This window comes from Acanthopagrus latus, chromosome 23, assembly GCF_904848185.1.
Source record: "Acanthopagrus latus isolate v.2019 chromosome 23, fAcaLat1.1, whole genome shotgun sequence".
NCBI lineage: Eukaryota > Metazoa > Chordata > Actinopteri > Spariformes > Sparidae > Acanthopagrus > Acanthopagrus latus.
In genome coordinates, this window is record NC_051061.1 from 25,104,876 (window position 1) to 25,123,938 (window position 19,063).

Sequence of the window (19,063 nt, forward strand, 5' to 3'; positions counted from 1 at the left end):
AGTGACTAAACAGCAATGGGAAGGAGAGTACAGAGGAGGACCAGGACCAGGACCAGGACCAGGACTCAGAACTGATTCTTTCAGTTATTTTGGGGGGTCACACTCTGACTTTCTCTCAGAGAAGTTCAATGTCTGTTTCTCTCCCAGTGGCTGTAATGGAGCCTAATGAACATAAAACAAAGTGCCTGATTTGACTGTTTATTCATCATGTCACAGCTGCTGGTTACATTCAGTGTGCAGGAAACCAATATTCATCTGAACAAGACATTATTTCATTAAACAAGCAGTAAGGAGGAGGCGGTGGACACCAGGTCTGCAGGTGTCTGTACTCGATGCCCAGGAGTGTGGCAGGTGTGGTTACTGTGGCGACCACATTACATCATACTTGCTACAAGAGAAACGGAGAGAAGCAAAGTGTCTCAGTGTTCACAGACTGATATCACATGTTCTGTGTGTGACAGGATGCTGAAGTCTTACCAGTGTTAAACTGCAGCGGACCTGAGGGGGGAGACAGAGAGCAAACCAGAGGAATCAATCAGAGCGCTCGTCTCAAACTCACAGATGATAAAATTATGTTGTCTGGTTCTGTCCTGACGCCCTCTCACCTGACGAGCACTGTGCCAGGTTCTCCGCCACATCGTTCCTCCCCATCTTCAGTAACACCTCCTGGGTCACCTGCACCGGCTGGCTGCTGTACACCTGAGTGATCAGATCCACTGTCCTCCGTCTGTCTGCCACCTCCAGGTCGCAGGGGGAGATCCTCAGGAGACTTTGATCTTTGTTCAGAGACGTCTGGACTTTGGATCCGTACTCTAGAAGGTAGAACTTGAAGTCTTTGAATTCTTCAGCCTGCAGATTCTTCAGCTCTCTGAGCAGAACCTCTTTCACCGTGTCCATCTCTGCTGCCTGTCAACACAACACATCAGCAGACAGTCACATGTGTTGGACAGGAACTCAGTGCTTTTACTCCAGTACAAATCTTAAGTACTTTTACTTTACTGCAGTGTTTCCATTACCTGTACCTTTATACTCTGACTTCACTCCACCTCGCTTACTTACTTCACCACATGAACGACTTCATAGACACACTGAACCACGTTTCGTCACCGAGCTGCACAAACACACCTGTGACCCAACACAGTCTCACGTTTTAGCTCAGCAAAATGTTGTAAAAATCACGTCAGGCTTCTGAGCTGCTCCACAGTTACCTCCAAGCTAACTCACACCTGTAGTCTGACAGGAGGCGGAGTCAAACACAATAACACATCATAACAATAACAATAATAAACAGTGACGACGTCAACAACAACGACAGTGTCTCAATGATTTCATTTTCATTTTTAAATGTGTTATATTTATATATTTGTTATGATATATTTGTGGATGTTTGACAGTTTCTTCTGTTTAGATCTTCTTTGTTTTCAGTGTTTCCTCCAACATTCACTCTTAACTATTGTTTTTCCTCAATGATTATTAAACACACAACAAACTGATTATGAGTTCAAATACAGGAATTTGTCAACACAAATCCAAAGCATCCGTCAGAAAGAGTGGGGTGATCCGGACCAGCAGAGCCAGACTTTTGGTAACTTGACTTAACTGAACCGTTTTAAAGAAAATCATAAAAACTGAAGCATTTCATTAGAGATAATAAAAAAACACGTGTTTGGTTACTGACTGAGTTTAAAGGAGTCAGCAGACTTCAGACTTCACCTCCATCATGAACATGGTGCTGAAGTTAACGAGGCTGTTTAAATTTAATATTTACTGTATTCATGATATCGGCTGTTACTTGTGTGTGTGACACGAAAACTTCTGCTTAGGTTTTAGTTCCTGATGATAAATCAGAAAAGACGGATGATGAACAGGTTGGTTCAGTCCGAGCAGGGAACAGGTCCTGCTGGTTCCATGTTTCTGTTCCACTCTGACAATATTCACAAAAACATTTTACAAACAGCAGAAATGTCTTTAGTTTAAAGTCTGAGGCAGATTTTGGATTCGCTTAAAAAAGTCAGCTACGCTTTTAAACAGAGAAAAAGACCTGTTTGTTAAAGATGTTCCTGTTTAAACACAATCAGAAACATGCTGTCAGGATGAGCCCTCGCTTAGACTCAGCCACGACTGTCAGCTGAGCCTACAGCTGAGTCTACAGCTGAGTCTAAAGCTGAGCCTACAGCTGAGTCTAAAGCTGAGTCTACAGCTGAGCCTACAGCTGAGTCTACAGCTGAGCCTACAGCTGAGTCTAAAGCTGAGCCTACAGCTGAGTCTGAAGCTGAGCCTACAGCTGAGACGATCACAGCTCAGCTGATCTGTCGAGGAACAGAGTCGACACCTTCAGTGCTACAGCGACATCTTCTCACCTTTAACACACCTGGATGTGACAGAAACTGGATCAGGTGTGGAATCGGCTTCCTGTCTCTCAGAACCGTTTCAGCTGGTCCCGTTCACTCCTCGCCTCTTACTCTGACCTCACCTTACCACCTACAGGCTCCACCCCCTCACCTCTCTGGAAATACCATCTGATTTCAACCTGCAGTCATGTGACCTCACCTGATTCTCACCTGCTGTGATGCCAAGCAAGAAGAGATACATTCTACAAAGAGTTACTTGGAAGTACTTGGATACTTTGAGTAATAAAGTAAAACCAGAGTATTAATATTCAGAAGTTGTTGTATTGTCACCTGTCTGTCATTTAATTCAGTCGTCATTAATTATTCATGTTGAATACCTGATGATGTCATACCACAGTGTAGAAGTACCCTGTTACAGAAAAAGTCCTGCATTTAATGTTTTACTAAAGTAAAAATACAAAAGTATGTGCATGTTAAAGTAGCAACAGTGAAAGAAGTCATGATGCAGGATTATATATATTATTTACAACACTGTCGGTTTATCACAAACATTCAACACATCTGGAGATACAAGGTTTTCACTGGACAGGAAAGTAATCTGAAAGGGAACAAGTAACTAAAGCTGGCAGACAAATGTAGTGGGGTACAAATCACAATGTTTGCCTCTGAGATGTAATGGAGTACAAGTATAAAGTGGCATTAAATGAAAAAACTCCAGTTAAGTACTTTGAATTTGTACCTGTACTGTTACAGTAATTGAGTAAATGTGATTAGTTACTCTCCGGGTTAAAAGGTGATAAAATAAAATACAGCAATTTTTTGTAATCAGCTCAGTTACACAAAAAACGTTTGTTGAGTTTAATGTTTTATGCTGATGAAACGTAACTAAGTAGATTTACTCTAATACCCCAAACTTCTTGTTCTGTTACTTTAAAGTCTGGCTCCACTACATGTTGGAGACAAGTACTTCAACATTTATCTGATAACATTAGTTACGAGTCACTTTACAGATTACATGCTGCATCAGCATCTGCATTAATCTATATCTCTAAAGTGTAATAGATTAAAAGTATCAAGTAGAATAGAATAAAAACACTTGAGAAAAGTATCTGATGACTGTACTCACTTATTTGAATGGCTGCACCAGCGCACTGCGCAGGCGCTGCCTGGCAGCCCGTCGTCATGGAGACGGTTTGTTGTCTGTGAGCTGAGGAGAAACGGCAGCGCGAGGAGCCGAAGGAAGCAGGTAACACGTCTCACCGGTGAGTTAGCTGCTGCTAGCCATGAAGCTAACGGTCACTAACAGCAGGTAGAGCTGTGTGCTGTTAGCTAACTGGGAGCTAGCGTTAGCCACCGAGATGCGTTCACCAACAGCTCGGTTAACATGTAAACTGTGTTGATTAGCGTCAGGTTAGCATGTTAGCTCATTGTCGCCAGCAGTTAGCGGCTCAATAACAACACGTTTAACAAAGTTTAAAGTCGAAGATTTGACGTCAGCAGGGGAGGGAGACGTGACGAGACCGTGTCCAATAAATACAGTAGAAATACTTGTAACCCGAGTAATCTAGTAAAAGTAAAGTAACTGTACTGTGTTCTCGTCGAGATACGTCATCCCGTTTATTGCTCTTCAAGTGACGTCACTCAGAATGTAATGAGTTAAATCTGTGGTGAGACCAACATGATGGAATGTAACGTTTACTCTGAAAGTAACTAAAGTAATCAATAAGTGTAGTGGAGTACTTTAAGACTTTACTCCAGTATGTCTGTTGAGTATTTTGAGTATTGAGTTGTGAGAGAATCTAAAAACTGGAGCTTTTGACATAATCTTGGAATGCTTCCTGTCTTCTGTGACATCATCAGATTGTCAGATGATGGCGCGCTCTGAGCGTGAGGTCATCGACTTCTCAGCGCTGGAGAGAGAGCTGCGAGGGGCGATCGAATCTGAGCAGAGATACAAGAGAGAGAACGAGGCGAAGCTGAGAGCCGTCAGCCAGAGAGTGTCCTCCTACAGCCAGTTTAGGTAATTCAAGGGCCCTTGAATAACTCCTATAGCCACAAGCTAGGGATGGCGCTCTCCTTGAAAACCTTACATTGGTCCTTATAAGGCCCTGTCCACACCAGGCCAGGTTATTTTGCAACCAAGGTTTTGTTAACTAAAATTACGCATCCACACCTGTGGTGTAATAAAAATGACCGAGAATAACTCTGTACACACGCAACTGTAAAATCCGCCACCAAGTGATGCAATATATGTGTAATACATGCACCACAGCAATAGGTGGGGATGTAAGGTAAAACGGGAAGGCTGTTTTAACCAATCAAAATAGTTTAAAACTGGAAAGGGGAAGTGCGGCAAATACCAAAACACAAACAACAATGGCGACTCACAAGAGTGCATCGTTTGTTTGCTAGCAAGAGGAGCAGTCTCCTTCGTTGCTCATCCAGGCGCCGCCGTTGTTGCATTAAGTTGAGCAGCTGGACATGACAGCTAAACACAGCTGACAGCAAGACAATAAACAACTTTGTCATGTCCATTTTAGCCAAGTTATCAAGCGAAGCTAGTTAACAACCTCTAATCACCTTCTAACTGTCGTTACTCTCTGTGTTGACATTGCTGCGTGTGCAATATTTACAGAGGCACGCGCTCAGCTCTGATATAAGCAGTGAAAATATTTGAGGTTGTCATATCCACACGCAACCGCTGAAAACTGAATCGGCTGAAAACCTCACCCTGGACTCTGGTTTGAAATGACCACAGTTTCAGTGTTCGAAAAGCGCGGTTCCATGTGGACAGAACAGTGAAACTGGGAACATAACTTCACGGCTGCAAAATTAACCGGGCTGGTGTGGACAGCTCCTCAGACTTTCAGACTCTGTGCTATCTTTGTGTCTCTGTCAGGGACCTGGTCCTGACATGTCACCTGAAGCCACTAGAGAAGAAAGACAAGGACGGAGCTCCACGGAAACAACCCTGGAACCCTGTTGCCCCGAACAACAAGGAAGGAACCTTTGATGATCCACAAGTTGTTTATAGTTGTCAGTGTTCTAAAGCATCGATACAGGTGTGATCTGTCAGTGTGTAGATCTGTGGTTTTAACAGTAAACGTTAACAAATTTTAAATGAATATATCATTTCATCAACAGAACACTTGGTCATGTTTTTCATCTTCTGCACGGTTCTCTTATTGTGAAAACCGTCACAGTGTCTGTAACCATCAAATTAAATCATTCTTACTGACATCGTTCATCTTCTTAACTTCAGAAGTCAAAAAAGTTTCTCTGGTTCTGTGAAGGAGGTGCAGAGCCTCAGTGTGACCCTCAGGTGGAGCTGCAGAGCCTCTTTGTGACCAGCAGGTGGAGCTGTCTCACGAACATGTGTGACAATGAATTCTTGATCATGATTTATGTCAGCTACAGAAACAGGAAGTCTGGTTCAGGTCGAGTCTGCTCTGTTAAACTATAAACACAGCTGTTTTCACAACAAACTTCAACATTATGAAGATTTGTACCTGACAACAATCATATTAACGTAATTCTAAATATAATATGTCAATCTTGTAAAATAGCTGCTGCTCTCTGACACAGGAATACAGTATAATGGATTTACAGTGTTAGTATATAGCTTTATTATTATTAATAGTAGTTTAAATGTACTGGGATCCAGTGCTGAATGGACTATGATGTGATCTGGTGTAGACTTATAAATGGTGTTTTTTTTTTAAATGGAGTCTGGTGTAGACTTATAAATGGTGTTTTTTTTTAATGGAGTCCGGTGTAGGCTCCGATGAGTGTAAGTTTATGAAATATATTCATAAGCAGATTTTTTTCATGCAGCTACCATGAAAACCTTATATGACTGATGACTCACGGCTCAGCATCACTTTTAACACTTGTATTGTCTCGATGGCAAACAGGAAGTGGTTTATGCTGAGCAGGTTCATACATAGAGGAGGAAACACAGGCAGGAGGTCTCACTCTGAACTTATCTATGGAGACTCAGTCATATTGACAGTTTGTTCGGTCCTTGATTGGTCCAGGAATCTATCCAGAGAGTGGGTCCTGAGCTTTTAAGGGACCCAGAGATCTATTTCCATGACCTCAGGAATATTTTTTCAAGCACTTTACTCTCACCATCATCTTGGAAACGCATTTAAGGACTTATTTAAGGGAGTCCTGGAACCCTAATTACACCCTATGAACTCTCTCACAAGCATCCTTGATCCCTTTTTGAGAAAACCTGGAAACACAGTAAGTGGAAGTTCCAGGATCCTTAAGGAGGCTCCAGGCTGGTCGGAGGAGGCGACACGTCCCTGTATTCCTGAGGAGTGAGTCCTCTTGAGCTGTAGAGAGGATCTTTGGCGAGGCAGTTCGCTGCTTCGGAGAGGAAACAGGTTGATGTTTGAGACAGTCAGAGGACAGAGAGACAGACAGGCAGAGAGACATCATCACAACTTCAGCTTGTTCTGACTCCATCTCTTTTCTTCTCTGCAGCTTCAGGTGAGTTTTTAAAGTTGATTCAGTTCCGCTCTCATCACTTCTTAATGAGATAAAACCGCGTCACGTGCACGACTTTAAAACGTCACAGTGATGAGCAATGACCGTCAGTGTGACGTCTGCTCCAACTTTAAACTGTTTTTTTTTTTTTTTCCAATGGAGTCTGGTGAGTAACGTTTCATGAGCAGTGACCATCAGTGTGACGTCACCTCAGAGTTAAACTGAGTTCAGGCTTCCTGGTTAGATGTTGGGCCTCCATCAGTCCAAGTACTGTGTGAGTTCAGTCAGTAGTCTTTTAAAGAACTTGTCACAGTTCCATCGTGGATGTTCTCTCAGTTGAGGAACACACGTTTTCTGCAACACTGAAAGTAAAATAGAAGTAGTAGTTGTGCAACATGGCGCCTGCCAGAGTGTTGTGTAGTTTATCAGTAGTAATAACTCCATCATGGCCGCAGCGTGTTGCTGTTGGAGCTGCTCAGTTGGAGCCAGTTGAATGAATTCATAAAGTTTGATCAGTAGTGTGTAACTGCAGCTGTAATATTAATCTAGTGCAATAAAAGTACTGTGTTTCCCAACGTATGAGGAAGCATTACATGGAACTATCAGTACAGATAAATATACCTTAGTTACTGTGATAAGTGATACCAAAGTTGTTCTTTTGTTCAGTCCAGAGTTGAATTTAACTTCATCTGAGTTCTTATCAAACCTGTGTGAAAGGAAAAAGAGAGTACATGCTGTATCACTGTCTATGTCACTACTATGTGTACCGACACACTGACTCTGACGTCTCTGACTCAGTGATGAAGGAGCACAACTACAAAGACGAGGTGACGAAGATCATGGAGGAAGCTCCGAGCGCCAGGAAGGCTCTGCTGGAAAACTACGATAACCTGCTGAGTGTGGCCGACTACTGCTACAACAACTACGTACAGGTCGGGCTACTGCTGCTGTGCTAAGCTAAGCTAACAGCTCCTGTTTCCAGACATTGTGCTAAGCTAAGCTAACTCCTCCTGTTTCCAGACTTTGTGCTAAGCTAAGCTAAACTTCCTGTTTCCAGACTTTGTGCTAAGCTAAGCTATCCTTTCCTGTCTGTGTTTCAGTCAGGTGATGGCAGCATGAAGGCGTTGGAGGAAACTAAGAAGTTCACCACCCAATCACTGGCCAGCGTCGCCTACCAGATCAGCACGCTGGCCAACAGCGTGCTGAGTCTGCTCGATGCGCAGACCAATCAGCTTCGTCACATGGAGTCTTCCATCAACCTCATTGGTCAGGTGAGCTCCACCCATCATAAATCAGTAAACCAATCAATCAATCCACAGTTGGGGTCTTTTAAAGGGTCACTCCATGCCTTTTATGTTTATGTAAAATCCTCTGTGTCCTGATGATGTCACAGTGATGTCATAAATTTACAGTTGTTTAGGCTCTGTTCAGGTGCTTTATGGGAAATGTAGGATCTGGACCCTCTGTGACATCAGGTGATCAAAGGTCTGGTCATCTGCAGAACCTTTAGAACCCAAACAGATGCTGAGTGCGTTTGTTCCCTCTGACTGTGTGCTGAGAATACAGATCATCACTGTGTGTGTGTGTGTGTGTGGGGGGGGGCTCAGTGAATGAATGGAGCTTCTGTTCTGCGTTTGCTTTGTGTTCATTAACAAACTACAATGAGTGACTGAAGCTCCGCCCCCTCAGCGGAGACGAGGTGATTTCAGATGGCAGCAGCCAGTTATCATTATTGATTAAACTGCACTCCATGTATTGATAGTTGGAATAGTATTTTAATCATTAAAATGTTGGAAAAGTCAACTACACAGAGACATCAGTCGACACATTATGAGAAGAGCCGAAGCCTAAAGTGTGAGTTGATGTGTTGTGATCTTTAACGTTCACTTAATATAAGAGTCCGTTTTTAAGACAAGCCGCTAATTAAAGGACTCATTGTTCGATTCCTCTGCTTCAAGTTTCTCAAGCTTCCTGTTTCGTGTCGTCCTCCTCAGACGGTGGAGATGCACAAAGAAAAGGTTTCTCGGAGAGAGATCGGTGTCTTCACGGCAGTGAGACGAGTCCCACGCAGCCACAAGATCCTCCCTCCTTCTCAACCGCCTGCCGGTACACAGCCCCGCCCACCGTACAGCCGGCGACCAATCAACTACCAGCAGCTGGACGGCTTGGGCCACGGCATGAAGGTCTGTCTCACACACAGACATAACTCAGAGCTGTCAGTGTCTTTCTGCCTGTTTGTAGTCTGTAAACCAGAACTGCACAAGTTCCATCACAGAACTTTCACTGTAGTGCAGCTGGTGAGAAACAGACGGGAGTGTTGGTGTGAGTCAGTAGGATCGAGAAAGGTGAAAGACAGCAGCTCAACAAGAAGAAGCCAAAATAAAAACAGAAGCAGAAGTGAAGTGTTGAAGCAGCGTCTGCTTTGGAGGACTCGCTGACAGGAAGTGAAGCCGCTGCAGTGAACCACAAGACAGAAGTGAAGCTGCAGTCAAAGTTCCTCATTGAAACTTCAGCTCTCGTCGCTGAACTGAGATTCTGATGCGACTGTTGAAGGATCTGCAGGATTGATTCCTCCTCAGTCTCAGGCCTGCAGCTGCACTGCTGCAGACTACAGAGACCTGCTGAGGATGACTGAGGACTGCTGAGGATGACTGAGGACTGCTGAGGATGACTGAGGACTGCTGAGGATGACTGAGGACTGCTGAGGATGACTGAGGACTACAGAGGATGACTGAGGACTGCTGAGGATGACTGAGGACTGCTGAGGATGACTGAGGACTGCTGAGGATGACTGAGGACTGCTGAGGATGACTGAGGACTACAGAGGATGACTGAGGACTGCTGCAGACTGAGCCCTGAACTCTCACAAATCAAACTTTTTCAAATCAGCATTTAACTCCTGAAATCTGAAGTCTCATCTATGACAGAACGACCAGAGAAACTCACTGAGTGGAAACAAGTGAAACTGTCCTTTAACAAGCCTTTTATTGTGTCAGCACACACACACACACACACACACACACACACACACAGCCTTTGTTGAGCGTGGGAAAATGTTTACAGAGACTAATTAGAGCTGCTGAGGCCTGAGAGGCTCAATTGATGCCACACACACCATTAACACACACTCCTGTCTCTCTGCCCCCCCAGGTCTCTGGGAAACAGCCGGACCGAACAGGAACGATCCGTAAACATGGAGCCTCCATCAGGTTCTTTGAGTCTTCAGTTTCTGTTAATAACAACTTCCTGTTTCACATCCAGTGTCTGTAACACACACTGTGTGTGTGTGTGTGTGTGTGTGTGTGTGTGTGTGTGTGTGTGTGTGTGTGTGTGTGTGTGTGTGTGTGTGTGTTTCAGATCCAACAAAGCTCCGGAGCCGGTCCAGTGCCCAGTGGCGCCCCCTGTTAGTGGGTAATAACCTGTGTGCTGTTGTACATCTATCATTGTGAGGACCATGTGAGGGTTTACACCTAGCTTCAGGGTTCATGCTGGATCAGGTTTGGGTTCAGAGACTCTTCATGTTGCAGGTTGAGTTTCACATTAAAAGCCTCTGAGAGGTTTAAGAAGAGTACCCAGCAGTCAGTCCTCCATGATGATGAAAGTCAGGTGAAGTTTCTTCTGCTGAACATCTGAAGCAGCTGAGACTTAAAACATCTGATGTCTCCATACAGCTCGTCTGCTGTGATCACGGTCTGCAGAGAGAACACATCACAACCTGATCTCAGACCAGATCCACACCTTTATTAACATGAAGTCTTCATGTAGCTGCTGAGCTAACGGTGTTAGCATGCTCGCGCTCGCTGCACGTCCATGGTGTAAATAACATCCTTTCAGCTTTTTAAGGTCCATTTATTTATTACTGTTTCTCAGCTCCAGTTTTGGGAAACCTGTTGCTCCGCCCACTATCCCCACCACCTGTCCACCACCTGATTGTGACATCATCACCAGTCTGCTGGACGATGCCACGCCTCCTCCTCCTCCTCCTCCACCTATAGCGAATGAAATGCCAGCTCAGGACAATGAGATCACCAACACCTTGGCCATGCCATCTCCACCTCCTCCACTACCGTCAGGAGCGATGGTGGCTCCTCCCCCTCCTCCACCTCCACCCCCTCCTTCTGTGGCTTTGACCAATCACAGCTCTCCACCACCAGCTCCGCCTCTCAGCCTGGAGACAGGTGAGGTGCTTCTGACAGATATATGACTGACCCTACCCAAAGTGAGACAAGATATTCTTCCAGCTTTTGGACATATTGGAACCATCATGTATGTTTTTTAACCCGTGAGGACACATGTCTGTTTACTGTGTTTCTTTTATATCTGGACCTTATCTGGAGTCTGTCAAAAAGATAATTGTAATATAATATAATATGTGAATGGATGTTACCATGACGATTCAATCTTGTTGCCTTTCATCCAGATCAATTCAACCTGGTTTAGAAAAAACAGGATTAATCGAAACTGGATAAAATAAACCATGATTATTCAAATCCAGATTTGTTATGATGTTAAACTGTTTCAAGTAATCATCATGGAAACATCACATAAACCTGGATTAGCTAAAACCCTTCTTGATTGACTTCTTCTTGGTCTTAATTTCCTGTGAGCTCGCTCAGCGTAAACCTATCATTGGCCAAACTGAGTGACATCATGATGACATCACATCTCCTCTGTCTCCTGTCAGTGGTGGAGGAGAACAGCTTCCCCCCTCCTTCTCCCCCCCCTCCTCCTCCCCCCTCTGATGATGATGGCTTCCCTCCACTGCCCATTGATGGCTCAGAACTGTCAGCACCACCCCCTCCTCCTCCTCCGCCACCCAGCCAGGAAGGAGACGGTACCTGTCTGTCTGTCCGTGGCTTCATTTTCTGGGCTTCTTCTTCTCTGGTGTTTTCCTCTCAGTTTGTTCTTCTGTGGTGTTTTTCCTCAGTGACCCTCCAGTCCCGGAGGAGTCGCCGCCGTCGCTCGCCCCCCACTACTCGCTCTGTCTCTCTGAGGGTTCGCTCTGGCCCCGCCTCCCGCTGCCGCTACACGCGATCTCTCTTCCTGCCTGCTGTCCACTCATGTAAGCCCACAGAGGACGGTGCTGTTATCCAATAGAAACTCTAAAAAAAAGTCTTCTCATTATCACCACACTTGAAGGATACAGATAGGGTTAGGGTTTTCATTTGTCATACAATCCCGTGAGGGGTTACAGGAGTCATTGAGAAAGTTGTAAGGGTCCTTGAAGAGGTCACAGTGGTCCTTGAAGCAGTTGTGGGAGGCCTTGAGTCCTGGAGAAGGTTCCAGGAATGTTCCAGGAATGTTCCAGGCCTTCATTTATTTAATCCTCCATAGACTTTATATTAGAGAGATCATCACTCCTTACATTAAAACGACTGTGAGCCCGTCATTGTAATGCTGACTCAGATTGTCTGTCTGCCTGTCTGCCTTTCTTTCTGCTTGTCTGCCTGTCAGTGATGATCCCTCCTCCTCCCCCCTACCCTCCTCCCCACACTCCTCACCCCTCTTCTCCCTTGCCTCGGCTCTGCTTACCTGCTCGCCTGGAACACCTGGGTAAGAAAATACTGCTGTTACTCTGTAGTTAGTCTGTAACTCTGTAGTTACCTTCTGTTACTCTGTAGTTACCTTCTGTTACTCTGTAGTTACCTTCTGTTACTCTGTAGTTACCTTCTGTTACTCTGTAGTTAGTCTCTTACTCTGTAGTTAGTCTCTTACTCTGTAGTTACATTCTGTTACTCTGTAGTTAGTCTGTAACTCTGTAGTTACCTTCTGTTACTCTGTAGTTACCTTCTGTTACTCTGTAGTTAGTCTCTTACTCTGTAGTTAGTCTCTTACTCTGTAGTTACATTCTGTTACTCTGTAGTTAGTCTGTAACTCTGTAGTTACCTTCTGTTACTCTGTAGTTACCTTCTGTTACTCTGTAGTTAGTCTCTTACTCTGTAGTTACATTCTGTTACTCTGTAGTTAGTCTGTAACTCTGTAGTTACCTTCTGTTACTCTGTAGTTACCTTCTGTTACTCTGTAGTTAGTCTCTTACTCTGTAGTTAGTCTCTTACTCTGTAGTTACATTCTGTTACTCTGTAGTTAGTCTGTAACTCTGTAGTTACCTTCTGTTACTCTGTAGTTACCTTCTGCTACTCTGTAGTTAGTCTCTTACTCTGTAGTTACATTCTGTTACTCTGTAGTTAGTCTGTAACTCTGTAGTTACCTTCTGTTACTCTGTAGTTACCTTCTGCTACTCTGTAGTTACCTTCTGCTACTCTGTAGTTACCTTCTGCTACTCTGTAGTTAGTCTGTAACTCTGTAGTTACCTTCTGTTACTCTGTAGTTACCTTCTGTTACTCTGTAGTTACATTCTGCTACTCTGTAGTTACCTTCTGCTACTCTGTAGTTACCTTCTGCTACTCTGTAGTTAGTCTGTAACTCTGTAGTTACCTTCTGTTACTCTGTAGTTAGTCTGTTACTCTGTAGTTACATTCTCCTACTCTGTAGTTACCTTCTGTTACTCTGTAGTTACTCTGTTACTCTGTAGTTACTCTGTTACTCTGTAGTTACTCTGTTACTCTGTAGTTACCTTCTGTTACTCTGTAGTTACCTTCTGTTACTCTGTAGTTAGTCTGTTACTCTGTAGTTACCTTCTGCTACTCTGTAGTTACCTTATGTTACTCTGTGGTTACCTTCTGTTACTCTGTAGTTACCTTCTGCTACCTTCTGATACTCTGTAGTTAGTCTGTTACTCTGTAGTTACCTTCTGTTACTCTGTAGTTACCTTCTGCTACCTTCTGATACTCTGTGGTTACCTTCTGTTACTCTGTAGTTACCTTCTGCTACTCTGTAGTTACTCTGTTACTCTGTAGTTACCTTCTGTTACTCTGTAGTTACCTTCTGTTACTCTGTAGTTAGTCTGTAACTCTGTAGTTACCTTCTGTTACTCTGTGGTTAACTTCTGTTACTCTGTAGTTACCTTCTGTTACTCTGTGGTTAACTTCTGTTACTCTGTAGTTAGTCTGTAACTCTGTAGTTAGTCTGTTACTCTGTAGTTACATTCTGCTACTCTGTAGTTACCTTCTGCTACTCTGTAGTTACATTCTGTTACTCTGTAGTTACCTTCTGATACTCTGTAGTTACCTTCTGATACTCTGTAGTTACGGCACGACTCCAATAGCTCAATAGCCTTTGCTGCTTTCTGTCAAACCTCCGCCTCCTCAAATCTGACTGGCCCATCACAGCTGTCACTCACAAAACCTGTGTACTGTTCATCTAGATCTAGAGATCCCAGCCCCACCCCCTTCTCTGCTATTTGCAGATGAAGGTGGTTTTGATGATGTCATGCCACCCCTCCCTCCTCCCGTGGACTATGACACCAACGCCCCGGCCCACTACCTGGAGAAAGGTACTGTTGTTACTGCTACTGCCTAGTGTTAGATTCTGCAGTGGAGTGTCAGATACTGCAGTGTTAGATATTGCAGTAGAGTGTCAGATACTGCACTGCAGAGTTAGATACTGCAGTGTTAGATATTGCAGTGGAGTGTCAGATACTGCAGTGTTAGATATTGCAGTGGAGTGTCAGATACTGCAGTGTTAGATTCTGCAGTGCAGTGCAGTATTTGTCATCTGACTGCAGTCCTCTTGTGTGTCTAGTGGTGGCGCTGTACAACTATGAGGCTTCCAAACCCGATGACCTGTCGCTGACTGAGGGAGACATCGTCTACCTGACTTGTCGCCATGACAGCGGCTGGTGTGAGGGCGTCGTCAACGGCAACAGAGGCTTCTTCCCTGTAAACTATGTCCAATCATGTGACTAGACTTAAGCCCCACCTGCTCCCTGTGGCTCTGTTGCCATGGAGATTTTACAGTCAGTATTACTCTGCTGTTGTCTGCTGCCTCCCAGAGGACAAACACAGTTACTGCAATTTTTTTTTCTTTTGTTAACTAAAAAATTATAAAAAATGATTAAACAATATAAACAAACAAATACAACAGCTTGTTAATCTACAAAAGGGAAAAACAAACCACGACTCCATAAAGTAGATAAATACATACAGAATAAACTAGGTAAGTAGTGACGTCACTCCGACTCTCGTACAGTAAATCTGATCTGATCGATAAACTTCTGAAATGAGTCGAGCATCAAAACAATCCCTTCATCACTGAAACAGTTTTGAAAGCACAAATGCCAAAAATTCATCAGTTTCAGCTTCTTGAATACAAATATTAGCGTTTTCTTTGTTTTGTTTTGTTTCTTCAGTTTGACATCTGTGACCCTGTGGGGCATCAGTGATTTAAAAACAATAACGTTGGTTTGTTCCCTTACAACGGTCTCTTCAATGGAGACGACTATGATGATGAAGTTCAGAGTTCATAAACAATAAACAATAAAACAACAGAAGAAGAGAAGTAAAATAAACTAAATATTTTAATTCCACTCATAGAAACAATGGACAGAAATAAAACAAACAGGAAGTGACATCTGTAAGGTGTACACACACACAGTCCATGTGTTGTGAAGACAAACAGACATCAGCCGAACATGTTTACAGTCTGTTCATCACACAGCAGCATCAGACTTGAACCTTCAGATTCAACAAGTCCCATTTAAAACAAGTGAAAGTAAAGACTAGATGTGATGCATCAGTCTGTCCAAGTACAGATGAATCAGTGAACCAGTTATTCTGTGTGTGAGGGATACAAATTATATTTAAAGAATAAAAGTTTATTTTAAGGAGACAGAAATTGATTTATTAATAATTATGTTTAAAATATAAAACTTAGTTTTGTCTTTTTTTTCTCTTCTGGTTAACAAACTGATTTTACAGCTGTAAATATTAAATGCAGAGATTTTATTTGTATTCATCTTTTCTCTGATTGACAGAGAACTTGACGTATAGTTTACTGTGAACACTGCTGTACTTTTACTTCAATGAGATACTGAATGAAGTACTTTCCTTTGTAATGATGTATTATTCTAGTGTTCATGTCAGGCTGAACTGAGGGCTACAGTGCCTCCTGCAGGCCTCAGACACAAACTACAGACTGAGGCCCCAAACTGTCGAACCGTCAGTATTCATTCATAGTGTTCTCACTGTGATGCAGTGTTGTTGTTATTATTAATAATTAATAATGTAACGTCATCACTGTGTCTTCAAATGATCAATAAATGAATGAGTCTTTGAACTAATGTGTGTAGGTTTTTTTTAGCCTTTATTATATATTATTTATTATATTTCCTTGTTTGTTTCATGTTTTTACAACTAATTAACAAAGTGTGATGTTTCAGGGCCTGTCATACCGGCGTATTGTTAATAATCTGACAACACAAAAAATACAAACATTCAGATTTAGAATTTTAAAATATAAACAAGTATATTAGTATTAGGAATAAGAACGATACAAACTGAGTCAGAAACTAAAACATGGCGGGCCCCTGAGGGAGGTTTCCTTCTGAAATGTCACTGCACATCATCCTTTAGTTCTTTAAGAGGTCACGGTTTGTCGGTTTCTCACCTACGACCTGCTGAATGGGTCCGCTCAGACGTCTGGCCGTCATGTTCTCTCATGTTCCACGCGACTTGAACCTGTTCTCTAACTGGTTTGCAGTGGGAGTGTTTATGTAAACACAGCGTGTGATCGCAGCCTGTATGAGGAGATGTACCGCAGAGCAGAGAGAGGGAGAGCAGCCATCACCATCAGATCCACTATGTCAGTTACACACCTGTCGTCAAGGTGCAGGTGTGCAACAACTGAAGGATGAAGTGTCTTCGAACAAAATCACAATTAATCCCTGTCAGCCCACCAAGTCCACTTCACCTTCATATATACATCACATTATACATCGTTTAATTCTGCAGCTATGTTAGTTCACTGTGTCTGCATATTAAAGTAAACTGCCTGTGTAAAAAATGTAAAAAGTTGAATTAAATAGATTTTTAATGTGATAAAACATTTTAGTTTTTACATTTTTTAACTTAAAAACCGTATGAAACAAAAACACGATGACCTGTCAGCTGCACGCACAGGCGACACGTTTCAGATTATCCTGAGAATATTTTCTCTGCGACAACAAAGAAAGAAAAAATGAGGAAATGAGGTCGACTGACAGAAAGAAAATCAGAGCTGCACGACACGTATTTATTCATCAAGTAACATCAGACTGAATGTCAATAAATACAAACTGTTCAATACAGAAATAGGATCAGATCATCAATAAAAAATGTAGAAATATATAAATAAGATCAGATTATCAATAAAAAGCAAGAATAAATAAATAAATACAATTAGATTATCAATACAAATATGAATAAATAAATAAATAAATATGATCAGATTATCAATAAAAACATGATCACAGATCACAGCGTCTCTCACAGAGAAACAGAATCAGACTCATGGACGAGATGAGTCAGAGCTGCTGCTGAGAGCGCCTCCTGATGGACGCCACCAGCATGTGCAACCGCTCCAGGTGCAGTTTAGTTTCCTTCCGGATCAGCTCCCAGGACACAGTACTGCCACCCTGTAAACACACAACTACAGTCAGTACTGCCACCCTGTAAACACACAACTACAGTCAGTACTGCCACCCTGTAAACACACAACTACAGTCAGTACTGCCACCCTGTAAACACACAACTACAGTCAGTACTGCCACCCTGTAAACACACAACTACAGTCAGTACTGCTACCTTCAGTCAGTCTACACAGTGTCACAGCGAGTACTACAGCAGTACTTGTACTCACAGTGCGGTACACAGTACACGTCTCCAGCCTCCTGTAGTATTTCCTCAGCCTGCTGTCTGCTGAGCTGTTAGTCGATACCTGCAGACAGAAACACAGGGCACATTGTTTTCTGGGTCTGCTTCAACACATTAAAGGAAACGAAGCAGAAACACTCAGAGGAGTTGAAGTGGCAGCTGAAGCAGAAACACGGACAATTTCAGTGTTTGTTGAAGGAGGTGACGTGTGAGTGGAAGTGATGAAGTCAGGTGATGTGTTGGTTGAAATATATGAGGCTGCATGTCACTTCAACTGTTAGCACAAAGGACTTCAAGTATCAGTTGAAGTGTCAGGGCTGAAAGGAGCTGAAACATTATTCATGTGAGCAGAGAGAAGATGAATACAGATGAACTGTCTCTTGAAGTTAAAGGACTCGTGAAGTCGTGAAAGGAGTTGAAGCATCCATCTGTCTACTCACACACGTGTTGAGTCCGTCTATCTGGCGGTCGATGACAGTCAGGAAGTGTTCAGTCTCGATGGTATCCCAGGTAGCAGAGGACAGGTTGTCATGCTGATACAGATCAGAAATCAGCTCCAGACTGTCTCTGATGAAAACCAACTGAGACTCCACCTGGAGAGAGAGAGAGAGAGAGAGAGGAGTGAATTCTAGCTTTCTGATTGGCTGATGGAGCTGATGTCATTAGTTAATATGTTTGCATGTAAATGTGTCCTGAAGTGTGTCAGTGACAACATATGAGGAATAATAAAGGGCCTGAAGCCAGGGAGTTCACTGCTGACAGTCTGCAGCTAAACACTTCACTGAAAGGAGTTCAAGTGAAGCTGGAGACAACCAAACACTGAATACAGCTGACGTGTCAGAGTCAGTGACTGATAATTGAATGATTGATTGATTACCGTTTCATTACTGATCCTGCTGTAGAGTTTCTCTGGAAAGGGAACTGGACTCTCCTGATCAGTCAGCTGACCACCCTGAAACAACAACAGATATACATGTCAACATATATATATATATATATATATATATATATAAACATAGTAATTGTAAATGTTATTCACTGACACATGTAAACATTTAGTCTGTCACCTCCTGAAAAAACTTTTGGACCTCACAGATTTTTTAGCACATATTCAAGGAGCTCTTTCAAAACCCTCTGAACCTCTTTAACTACCCCTCAAACACCTTCAAGGACTCCTGGAGTCTCTTCCAGGATCTGGTGTGAGTGTGTGTGGACTCACCATGCGGCGGATGTGATTCAGAGAGGTATTGCTCAGGTGAGCGTACTGTGTGAGCCAATCACAGCAGAGGACAGGAGTCAGGCTGCTGCAGAGTACGAAGAGCAGGCTGGTCCAGCTGAACATGATGATGATGATGATGATGATAGTAGTGGTGCTCTGCTGTGGGTCAGTGTCTCCAACATGCTGCTGATCTGTGTTCAGCTCTTTTTATTCCAGACAGGAAACAGAAAACAGAATAAGTGAAAAGCCCC

The 19,063-nt window shown here is 43.1% G+C and overlaps 3 protein-coding genes across 8 annotated transcripts; 2 read left to right on the top strand and 1 right to left on the bottom strand.

The window, feature by feature from the left end:
- Positions 1-3,475: 3,475 nt before the first annotated feature.
- ccdc103 (coiled-coil domain containing 103) lies at positions 3,476-5,589 on the top strand. 2 transcript variants are annotated; one of them, XM_037089229.1, is made up of 3 exons: positions 3,476-3,597; positions 4,212-4,371; positions 5,251-5,589. In XM_037089229.1, the coding sequence occupies exons 2-3, from the start codon at positions 4,220-4,222 to the stop codon at positions 5,417-5,419; spliced, it is 321 nt and encodes a 106-aa protein (XP_036945124.1). In that variant the 5' UTR covers positions 3,476-3,597; positions 4,212-4,219; the 3' UTR covers positions 5,420-5,589. The 2 variants fall into 2 exon arrangements, with proteins under 2 accessions (XP_036945124.1, XP_036945125.1); XM_037089230.1 differs by having other exon boundaries at positions 3,490-3,613.
- A 736-nt stretch (positions 5,590-6,325) lies between these two features.
- Positions 6,326-16,023, top strand: abi3a (ABI family, member 3a). Of its 5 annotated transcripts, none has more exons than XM_037089225.1 (12): positions 6,326-6,848; positions 7,644-7,777; positions 7,946-8,116; positions 8,840-9,028; positions 9,996-10,054; positions 10,203-10,256; positions 10,716-11,023; positions 11,530-11,679; positions 11,773-11,907; positions 12,300-12,398; positions 14,152-14,238; positions 14,487-16,023. In XM_037089225.1, the coding sequence occupies exons 2-12, from the start codon at positions 7,646-7,648 to the stop codon at positions 14,648-14,650; spliced, it is 1,548 nt and encodes a 515-aa protein (XP_036945120.1). In that variant the 5' UTR covers positions 6,326-6,848; positions 7,644-7,645; the 3' UTR covers positions 14,651-16,023. The 5 variants fall into 5 exon arrangements, with proteins under 5 accessions (XP_036945120.1, XP_036945118.1, XP_036945121.1 ...); XM_037089223.1 differs by having other exon boundaries at positions 6,332-6,848; positions 14,110-14,238; XM_037089224.1 differs by lacking the exon at positions 6,326-6,848 and adding an exon at positions 7,012-7,119 and having other exon boundaries at positions 14,110-14,238.
- A 1,221-nt stretch (positions 16,024-17,244) lies between these two features.
- LOC119013828 (interferon a3-like) lies at positions 17,245-18,982 on the bottom strand. Its single transcript, XM_037088699.1, has 5 exons — positions 18,813-18,982; positions 18,471-18,545; positions 18,034-18,186; positions 17,580-17,657; positions 17,245-17,355 (listed from the first exon to the last, which is right to left on the bottom strand). The coding sequence occupies exons 1-5, from the start codon at positions 18,933-18,935 to the stop codon at positions 17,245-17,247; spliced, it is 540 nt and encodes a 179-aa protein (XP_036944594.1). The 5' UTR covers positions 18,936-18,982.
- Positions 18,983-19,063: the final 81 nt, after the last annotated feature.

Bases quoted from the DNA above. Each gene is read 5' to 3' on its own strand.
- ccdc103 (XM_037089229.1), top strand. From the start codon at position 4,220: ATGATGGCGCGCTCTGAGCGTGAGGTCATCGACTTCTCAGCGCTGGAG. The intron at 4,372-5,250 runs GTAATTCAAGGG...TGTCTCTGTCAG, and splicing joins TCCTCCTACAGCCAGTTTAG to GGACCTGGTCCTGACATGTC.
- abi3a (XM_037089223.1), top strand. From the start codon at position 7,646: ATGAAGGAGCACAACTACAAAGACGAGGTGACGAAGATCATGGAGGAA. The intron at 11,908-12,299 runs GTAAGCCCACAG...TCTGCCTGTCAG, and splicing joins CCTGCCTGCTGTCCACTCAT to TGATGATCCCTCCTCCTCCC. The intron at 12,399-14,109 runs GTAAGAAAATAC...CTGTTCATCTAG, and splicing joins TGCTCGCCTGGAACACCTGG to ATCTAGAGATCCCAGCCCCA.
- LOC119013828 (XM_037088699.1), bottom strand. From the start codon at position 18,935: ATGTTCAGCTGGACCAGCCTGCTCTTCGTACTCTGCAGCAGCCTGACT. The intron at 17,658-18,033 runs GTGAGTAGACAG...TTCTGTCTGCAG, and splicing joins TAGACGGACTCAACACGTGT to GTATCGACTAACAGCTCAGC. The intron at 17,356-17,579 runs GTGAGTACAAGT...GTGTGTTTACAG, and splicing joins CGTGTACTGTGTACCGCACT to GGTGGCAGTACTGTGTCCTG.